This window comes from Manis javanica, chromosome 1 (assembly GCF_040802235.1).
Source record: "Manis javanica isolate MJ-LG chromosome 1, MJ_LKY, whole genome shotgun sequence".
Classification (NCBI taxonomy): Eukaryota; Metazoa; Chordata; class Mammalia; order Pholidota; family Manidae; genus Manis; species Manis javanica.
The window spans coordinates 109,855,631-109,865,352 of record NC_133156.1 but is presented as its reverse complement, the minus strand read 5'-3'; the positions used below and the strand labels follow the sequence as shown (position 1 = coordinate 109,865,352).

The following is a 9,722-nucleotide window of genomic DNA, read 5'->3' as shown; positions in this document are numbered from 1 at the left end:
GGAATAGATGAGAAGAACCAGAGACCCATCTGTCCTCCAAATGGGCCCCCTGTCTGGAGTTGCTCAGAACAGCTCTGGAAATGCAGAATAATAATGTGATACAAATTAAGAAATGTAAAAGATGGTCAATTAAGTGATACAAACTCTCCTACAGCTTCTGAAAATACCTCATTGGACAGTCCCAAATCCCCTAAAATCGAGGTCTCTTTGTTACCCAGAGACCTCAGCTGTCTGCAGCAGCATCTGGCAGCTGTCTGTGTAGCCCATTTCCCTTACTCTGTTGCAGCTTTGGCTGTCCTTCCCAAACCTGATGCCTCTCCCAGGAAAGGGACTCTTCAGATGCTTGGGTGAGGGAGTCCTTTCAGGGCCACTTATATCTATCCAATTTGAACAATCTGAAATTGGAACCTTTGTGACCTCCTCCAGTTGGGCACCTAGTAGTAGTAGTGAAAGGTCCTCTTTTCAAGTGTCATGATCCTCTTTTATTTGCACCTGTTACCTGGATTAATAAACAAGATAGCCCTAACAGTGATGGGGATTAACCTAATGGTAGAACAAGAATAGACTGAGACTCTCTAACCCACCTAAGGATGCGAGAGCCCAGTTGAGGTGAGGTCAGCCAGCTAGAGTTGGTATCACTAATGGTGAGGACCTCTGGCTTTAGGGTCAGAGTGTGTAACAATTGGAACCAGGCTCCACCAGATCCATGAATCCCAAGTCTTTAGGAAAAACATAACACTGACTTCAGTAGAGTTGAAGATGAGATTATGTAAATGGTTCTTGATTTGGGTAAATTAATGTTTTTTGTTTTTTGGAGTTTTTTTGGTATCGTTAGTGTGCAATTACTTGAACAACATTATGGTTACTAGACTCCCCCTATTATTAAGCGCCCCCCACATACCCCATTACAGTCACTGTCCATCAGCGTAGTAAGATGCTATAGAATCATTACTTGTCTTCTCTGTATATACTGCCTTTCCCGTGTCCCCCCCCCAGCTACATTATGTGTGCTAATCATAATGCCCCTTTCCCTGCCTTTTCCTTCCCTTCCCACCCATCCTATCCAGTCTCTTTCCTTTTGGTAACTGTTAGTCCATTCTTGGGTTCTGTGAGTCTGCTGCTGTTTTGTTACTTCAGGTTTTTCTTTGTTCTTATACTCCACAGATGAGTAAAATCATTTGATACTTGTCTTTCTCTGCCTGGCTTATTTCACTGAGCATAATACCCTGTAGCTCCATCCATATTGTTGCAAATGGTAGGATTTGTTTTCCTCTTATGGCTGAATAATATTCCATTGTGTATATGTACCACATCTGGTAAATTAATGTTTAAGAAGCTTTTTCAGTTGCACCTCCAGCCTTCCACAGCCTGCTCTTGGCTCTGTCTCCTGTTTCCCCTCATTTCTAAGTAGCCTAGCCACTAGCCACTACCCAGGCCATCCTTCACCCATCTTCTTACCAACTTCCCAGTCTGTACAAGGAGTACTAGAGCTCTTAGCTGAATTTTAGGGAACTCTTTACATATGGAGACCATCACAGATTTTCCAGATCAGATCATTTTTCATCAGTGAGTTCCCAATTGGGGTAGAAAATACAGGCATTGAACATAAGAAAATGTACAATATATCATCTGTGGTGACAGGAGCTGTAATAGCATGATTATGCAATTCCTAATTTGGATGATTATGGAACCTAATCACCCATATCAACCTTGGCTGAGTGATGGAGTAAATGCTGGTGAAGACCATTCCTCCTGAAGTCACTCTTTTGCAGAAGGACCAGTCGCCCTCCCCTCCTCCCCAGCATCCAACAGCCAGGCTGAGGGCTCCATATATTTTGGGACTTGGGACAGATAATGGGATTTTCCTCCTCCTCCTCTCCACCATCACACACTAGCTTTCCTCAGACAGCTTGGGGATCATTACTTCTCTCTCCCTAAGGCAAGGAAGAGAAAGTTCCTAGAGACCTTAGTATATCAACGTATCAGGAGAGAAGGGGCCCGAGGGGCCCAGAATAAGGTGCTCCTGGCACTGCAGAGTAATTGGAGGGTGCATGTGAAGAATTAAGATTCTCTAAATTTGCTCTGAGTTTGTTTGCTTTTTATTTATGCATATTTGTCATAGGTTTAGATTTATTCTAAATTTAGTAGAACATGACAGCTTTCTCCAAAAACTTTTTTCAACCATACAGAAATTTGAAAAAAGTATTACAGTAAACAATGTATTACAATGTGTTCACCTCCAGTTGTTACCATTTTCCTGTATTTGCTTTATCTCCCCTTCAAGTTTTTTCTGTGTAACCTCCCTCCCCATCATTGTGCTGCCGGCTGCCATGAACCTTCATTCTTGAAGATTTGCTGTGTGCCAGGATCTCTACTTGGGGATTTTTTTGGAACATCTCATTAAATCCATACCTCAACTCTACCAAATAGGTGCTACATTTATTCCCATTTTTACAGAAAGACTTAGGCACAGTGATGAAACTTGCTTAAGGTCACCCAGCAAATTGACTCCAGAGTCCATTTGTTTAATCAGTACTTCATACTACCTCAGTCTCATTTAGGCTTCACAGCCCTGGAAACAACTGTTGGGCTCAGAGAGGTTAAGAAATTTGCTGGAGGTGACAGAACGGAGATTCAAGGCCTACAGCAGATTCACAACAGTGAGAATGAAGATGATGAAACAGTTGTAGGGGCACAGAATTTCAGCAAGCCTGTCTCATTTCTTGACTCCATTTTCCCATCTGTAAAATGACTCCTGTGGCATGACTGGAGGTGGGGAACTGTGCTGGCTCTCCAAATATATACTCTATATCCTAGGGTGCTGAATAAATAATGTCGCACACTTACCTAAGGTACAGGACTTTTGAGCATTTCCAGAAACCTATGAGAGAAGTTGAGCAGTGTAGGTAAGGGGGGGACCGTGGACTCAGTTCATCTCATTTAAATCCTGGTTGCTCTGATGATACAGTTTCTGAGACCCAGTGCCCTTCTCTGAAAAATGGGATGATAGACTCTGCCCCACGGAATTGTTGGCAGATTGAAATAACGATCACAGTACCTGGTACATGTTAAGAACTGAGGGACAGCCATGATTACTGTCATGCCACTGTTATCCTGGGTTCACATGCAGCAGGTGTAAGACAAGTGTGAACTGTTGAACCATGTGATTGCAGGATAAACGGGCTCCATTTGTAATGGCCATGACTACTTGTAAAGCCTTCATTTCCAGCCTCTGTTGTAGGGGTAGCTCTTGCTTCACCCTAGCCAGTGGGCCTGTGCCATCCCCAGGGTTTCCCAGCTTGGCCAGCATGTGCACCCTGGTCCCTCTAGACAGCATGAACTGTTGTGGGTTCTATTTGGCCTTATGTGCCACCTTGCCCTTTGGAGCTCTGGGAATGTGCAGCCCTCAGCCTCCTGAGAAGAGGATCATGGGATACAGGTCTACAAGTGATTCTGGCTTGCCTTGTAACTAGAACCCCTGTGACTGGGACCTCACCAGACCTGGTGTTCCCACACAGAAATGCCAAGTATAGAGTGGACCTGGACAGAGGGAGGACCCCTCCATTGTTACTGACCAACCATCTTTCCCCCTCCCCGGGAGGACAAAGCAGGCAGTAGTAGCATTCGAACAAGCCAGGACAGTCAGTTTATTGGGGGAAAGATTCGGCTCTCTTCTGCACGCTCAGCAAAATAAATAAACGACTAGCCTCTACTGTGTACACTATTTACAACCAGCAGGATGGCCGGTTGACCAAGTGGGATCTCTGAACCCCACTCTTTCAAAGAATGGGCAAGCTCCAGCGGCCAGGCCGGGCAGGTGATAAAGAGACAAAGGGTCTACTTTATTTCGAGCTCAGGAACAGGCTGCACTTCTTGCAGATCTGGAAAGGTAGCATGTGAGTCAGGGAGGTTCCGTTTATGGCCACCAGTAGCTGCAGCTTGCCCAGGCAGTCCTGCAGCGCTGCCTCCGGGTGCCCGCCCAGGTGCAAGTCCACCGGGTGCGGAAACTGCAGCATATGGTCAGCTAGCGCCAGGCAACAGATGGCCAGGAGGGAGGGAGTGTAGTTGGTGAAGGCATAGTCCGCCAGGCTTAGTTCCGCCACCCCGCGTGCCAGGGCTTGCGCCTCCAGGGCTTCGAAGACTTCTGCATGTCCGGCGTCCACGCGCGCGTGCGTGAAATGCTCTAGGAAGAAGTTGATGGTTGGTGCGCCCAGGCTGAAGTGCAGTTTGTGTAGCACAATACACTCGAGGTTACAGAGCTGCTGACGAGAGAAGGCGCCGCAGCACAGGGCCAGGAGCTGCTTCACGCGCGGCGGGTGCACCTCCACCTGTAACACAGGGGCTCCCATCTCCAGCCACACTGCATCCAGGGCCCAAGGTCCACCAAAGTCTCAAACCCGGTAGAAAAACCAGGACTCCTCTCCCCGCATCCCTTCCTTCCAGCGAGACAGCTGGGGCTTCGTCTCTCCATTACTTCCATTTTAATCACCTGGGAGTGTACTTCTAGCATTGTTTCTCTAATTACTGCCCCTTTAAAAAGGGTTTAAGAAATTTCGAAGATTTTTTCCCCTCGCAGACCAAGATAACATTAAATCGTGTGCGCTGGAGAGCCAGGCGGAAAGAGAGTGGCCGGGAGTTGGGATGCCCAACCGCCTGCCACGACCCTGCGTGGAGGTACCTGTTTGCAAGCGATGAGCAAGGACGTGACCCCGAGCAGCTGGAAGCAGTCTGCAGCCACAGGCGTGGTTAAAAGGAAGCGGTCCAGAGTGTTCACTGTCAGGCACAGAGACTCGAAGGAGAGGCCAAACTGGCGGTGCACGGGGATCAGCCAGCTGAGCAGCTTACAGCGGGATTCCGCCGTTACCTGCCAGGAGGGAGGAGGGAGGCGGGCCGACCTGAGCCTCGGGTGGAGACGGGATTGCGGAAGGGACGGACCAAGATACACCCAGGGAGCTTTCCCGGAGGGAGGCAAGAAAAAGGAAAAGCTCAATGCGCTGGAAATTGGGAAACACGTGGCAGAGCTGCTGCGGAAAGAGCTGGCTGGGCTAGGAGCCAGAACGTTTGGGTTCGTGCCTGGCGCCGTGCCAAGCGCGCATACCCGTTACCTCGGGTAATCCTCTCAGCAATTCAGTGGGGGCAGAGCCCCCCTTTTTGTAGGTGAAGAAACAAGCTCAGAATTGTTAAATAACTTGCCCGGGGTCGGTAGGAGTCGGACTGGAACCCAGGAACTGTCTTAAATCCTTTGTATTCTACCGAGTCCCCACTAACTAGTTTGGAAACTTCGGGCAGGTCACTTAAGCCATCTAGGCCCCACTTTCCTCCTCTGTAAAAGGAGGCCGGTAGCCCGGTCCTCCAAAGCCCCTTCCCGCTCCGACCTGGAACCTCCGTGCCCCGCGCGGGCCGGGACGCCGCAAAGGCAGACAGAGCAGAAAAGGAGAGCGCCCGGGAGAAGAAGAGAGGCGGCGGTGGGGAGCTGGCTCTCCCAGCGCCTCACTTGTGGCTGCCGTGCCAGCGACTCCCGAGGGTGGAAGTGGCTCTCCCGCGCCCTGCGGAAGGCATAGCAGCTCTGACCGTAGTCGCGGAAGGTCTGTAGATCTAACTGCCCCAGCTGCAGGGCTGGACCCGGTAAGGCGCTGCCGCTTTGCGTCGCGGACGCCGCGGGGCTGTCTGCCCCATCCGAGCCGGAGCTGGCCGACTCGAACAGGTCGCAAACACCGGAGTCTCCGGGGAGCGGGCACGCGTTCAACTGCTCCAGCGGCTGTTTCCTCCGGAGGCGTGGGCGCCTGCTCTTCTTCACCGGGGCACGGAGGTTCTGGTCGTCCTGCTTCCCAGCCCGGGCGGCGGGACTCCTGGGGCTGGTGGGGCAGGGGGTCACCATGATGCAGCTGGGTGGCCGCCCTCCGAATTCGCGGCTGCGGGGCACCACTTGCACGCCCGCTGGTGCGAAAGAGGCCAGGCCTGGCCGGCAGCGAGGCCCTAAGTACTCGGCCTGCGCGTTCCCTCTACCACACCCCCCGCCTCTCACTGGCTGAGCCCAGAGAGGTACGACAGATTAGCTTTCCCGGCTAAAGACCCGCTTCGCAGAGCGCTGCTGGCCTCTGCGGTCTGCAAGGGAGAGGAGGAGCTACGGCGCTCCCGGAATACCCGCCTTGCGCGGCTGGCTCCGCGCGCGTGTCGCGTTACCTCGGCGACCGAGCGAGGATTGCAGCGGGAGCTGGGCGCACGGCGCGCTGCCTGGATGGGGGTGGGGCGGCGGCGAGGCCACGTGAGCACCAGGTCCTGCTGAGGGGCCGACTGCGCCCGGGAAACAGGTTCTCCCAGGGGGCATCTACCGGTCTTTGGACAGATGGTCACTTTCCCTGCCGGCTCTAATCCAGGTGGGTAGTTTTGTCAAGGCCCGCTCTCGAGCTCCAAACGGAGGCTCCAGCTAGAATTCTGTCAGCACAGGAGTTTTCTTCAGGGGCCCATACAAGCAGTAATTCTAATGCAGTTGCGTTTGTGATTTTTGTTTTAGGCAGGACACTAGTAGCCACTGTCCCCGCGGGTCTCCGGAAGCAGAGGCTCCTACCTAGGAGCTAGTCCAACCCGCCAGGCAGGCATTCATACTCAAACAAAACGGAAAACAGCCCAGCGAGCCTCAGACAGCAGGTCTGCTGCCCTGTAGTACTTTCTCCGTACTTCTCACCCCAAACCAAGTAAGCCCAAGTGCGATTTAAGAACATAACTTTATTGGACAGTTGCATTTCTTGCTTCACCAAATTGCCCACAGGCTGTTCTCTTTCAGGTATTTAGCAGCTGGCTCTATCTGTCCTGGGTGGCCCAACCTTTCTCAGTTATTCCCTTCTTTCTGCTTCCGCTCCTTCAGAGTGGAAGACGCCCATGCAGGAGAGACTAGACTGGATCCGGCAGTTTCCTCAGGACTGGCAGTTTAGTGGGCAGCCTCCCTGGAGTCCTGCGGCCTGAATGGTTCCTGAGAAGGGGCACAAGCAGCATGTAGTCAGCCTTACAGGTATTTCCCAGGACCAGAAAGCTCGCACACTCTCAGCCTGGCGAACTTTACAGAGGCACTCCAAGGGGTGAGGTTACTAGGTGCCATACCACGAGCAGATTCAGCCATTCTCACCTCATTCCGGAAGAAAGCTGACAAATGTATGTAATCAAATTTAAATCTCTGTCCCCAGAGATTTAATTAAGTGTCAGGTGGTGCCTCTTAGATATGCAGGTAAGAGAAGCTTTTGGGGTTCTAGACAACCCTACTCCTTCCCTGTAACTGAGCAAGATCTTTAGTCTCCAGACCTACACAGTGTCATTTGGACCTTGAGAGATTAGATAAGAATCACCTGTATTTCACAATAGAGATGCCAGGCCTCCCAGTCTCCTCTCAGGCTGTGGTTTGGGGACCATTATGGCAGGAGCAATGAAATCTGTGGAGAGCATTCAGATATCAGACTTGCTCCTTGAGAAGCTTCTAGATGAGAAGAACCCAGGAATTCTGATTCTTCAGTTGGCCTGATGGCCATGTGATCCAGCAGAAAGCACAAAGTCAACTCCGGTGGTCAAAATTGTTGCTCCCATTTATTGTCATCTTGGAAAAGCTGTTTACCTTCTCTGAGCCTGTTTCCTCATCTGTTAAATGTGGAGATTAATACTTGCTTTGAGGGTCAAATGAAATAGGTGTGAAATTTAAAGTCCTTTTTGCATATGAAATAGTGGAAGCACCTTAAAGCCATTATTGGGGAGTTAACAGTATTATCACACTGGAGATATTCCAAAAAGCAGTACCATAATTTTATCCATCTGTTGGATGTAAGGCTAGTGGTACCTTACTGGTAAATGCTTTTTTTTCTCCTAGAGTTTGTGAGTAGTTAAAACTCCCAACAGGTGCCTGAGCTTTGGCCAGATGAATCTGTTCCTCAGTAACGCCTGCCATGGCTGGGTCTAAAACAGCAGAGCAGTCGGCGTGGGCCCTGCCCTCACAGAGCTAGCACTCTAGTGGGGAAAACAAAGAATCACTTGTTTTAAATCATGCATTTTAACGATTATTTTGATAGATATTCACATCTGGCATTCTACCCAGGTGCCATGGGAGCCCATATTAGGAGCAGATGGCATGGTCGGGGAAAACTTCCCCAAACAAGCAGCAGGTAAACTAAGATAGAAGCATGGGGGTAGAAAAAGAGAAGAGGGGAATTTGGGCAATAATATTCCAAGTGAAAGAAAAGGTTGTGGGAGGGTTTGGAAGCATGGTTCCTGGAACATTCTAGGGCCTACCTACATGCAAAATGACTGGAACACAGAGATGGGGAGAAAGGAGAAGTAGAGATGACAGCTAATACTTTTGTAAAACTTAATTTGCCAGCGACTATGTTAGGCTCTTTATGTTGCACTCATTTAATCGTCCCAACCCTATAAGATAGTCTCTGTTATTGTCCCCACTTTACAGATAAGGGAACTGAGGCATAGAGGGGAAAATTAATTCACCCAAGTTCATTTAGATAGTAAGTGGCAGAACTAGGATTCAAATTTAGCCTAGCTCCTTGCTCTGTAAGCACCATGCTATACTGCTTCAACGTCAAGATCATGCAGTACTTTGCAGGATACATTAAATGTTTAGACTTTACCTGAAACCACTAAAGAGGCCTGATCAAGGGAAAGAGATGGTTTGAAGGGGACAAATCTGGAGGTCACTTAGGTGCAGCATTTGTGATATAAACAATGTGGTCCAAGTTAAGAGCTTTTTATTTTCCCGATGAAGCATCTTTAAAATTTATTTATGTTTTCCAATCTCTCTGGAACCTAGCCCACTGCACCTTAAAGGCACTAGGTAAACCTAAAATATTTTTAAAAGGTAAAACCTAATTAAACGCAGGCTTCTATAATGAAAGCTCCTTAACCATGATTTGACCCTGCTTATTTTCAGGTGTGGTTTATGAAATCTTCAAGGGAGTATTAATATAATGGAACCAAGCTTGTCTTGCTTGTTTTATTTTTTCCCAGTGTGGCACTTTAGCTTCAGTCAAAGGCCCCCACCCCAACACTGCCCCAGTTCTAGGACTGGGATTGAGGTAGGAAGAATGCAGTTACTGATAGCACCTTGTTTCAGCGATCTAAGCAAGTCAGTTGCTACCTAGATGTGGACAACTTTGTTAACACCTTAAATGATCCTGAAACTCAGTTTTAATGTCACTAAAAACTATTTACTTAAGACTATTTTCATCTAATATATTTAAGTGCCCAACTTGAGAAGTATTTAAAGGACTTGAAGTCAAACAAGTTTTCTGGTGTTTAGTAATCAAAGTCAGGAATTTTCAGAACTTTTTTTTTTTTTAACTCTTTAGTGGTGGGTACACCGGATGAGGAGGAAATCAGATTCCAGAAGGGAATTTTACATATGAAATGGGAAGTGACTTCATTGGAAGTGTGTGTAGTTTCATTAGTCATCACATTTTTAAAAGCCATACATTTGATTTACACATCTAAATGTCTGCTGGTATTAACACCTGGGATAGAGGGTGTCTTGCCAGTGGGTTTCAGCCCCAGGCAAGTTCACTATGGATTCAATGTGACCAAAGAAAATGACAGCAAACATTCTTTGGGGTGAAAGGATTTATTACCAAGCTTGTTCTCCCAGCAGTAGGTCGAGCACTACTGTCTCTGCCTCCACCCAGAGCACTGGGCCGAGCTCTCTATAGTGCAATAGCTTATTGCCTAAAAGTGTGGAA

General features: G+C 48.7%; 1 protein-coding gene across 1 annotated transcript; it reads right to left on the bottom strand.

The window, feature by feature from the left end:
- Positions 1-3,627: 3,627 nt before the first annotated feature.
- Positions 3,628-6,444, bottom strand: CCNO (cyclin O). Its single transcript, XM_017652522.3, has 3 exons — positions 5,495-6,444; positions 4,679-4,864; positions 3,628-4,328 (listed from the first exon to the last, which is right to left on the bottom strand). Exons 1-3 carry the CDS (start codon positions 5,876-5,878, stop codon positions 3,843-3,845), a joined length of 1,056 nt encoding a protein of 351 aa, XP_017508011.1. The 5' UTR covers positions 5,879-6,444; the 3' UTR covers positions 3,628-3,842.
- Positions 6,445-9,722: the final 3,278 nt, after the last annotated feature.

Coding starts and splice junctions, on each gene's coding strand:
- CCNO (XM_017652522.3), bottom strand. CDS start 5,878: ATGGTGACCCCCTGCCCCACCAGCCCCAGGAGTCCCGCCGCCCGGGCT. Junction 4,865..5,494: donor CGCTGGCACGGCAGCCACAA/GTGAGGCGCTGG, acceptor CCCTCCTGGCAG/GTAACGGCGGAATCCCGCTG. Junction 4,329..4,678: donor TGCTCATCGCTTGCAAACAG/GTACCTCCACGC, acceptor CCTGTGTTACAG/GTGGAGGTGCACCCGCCGCG.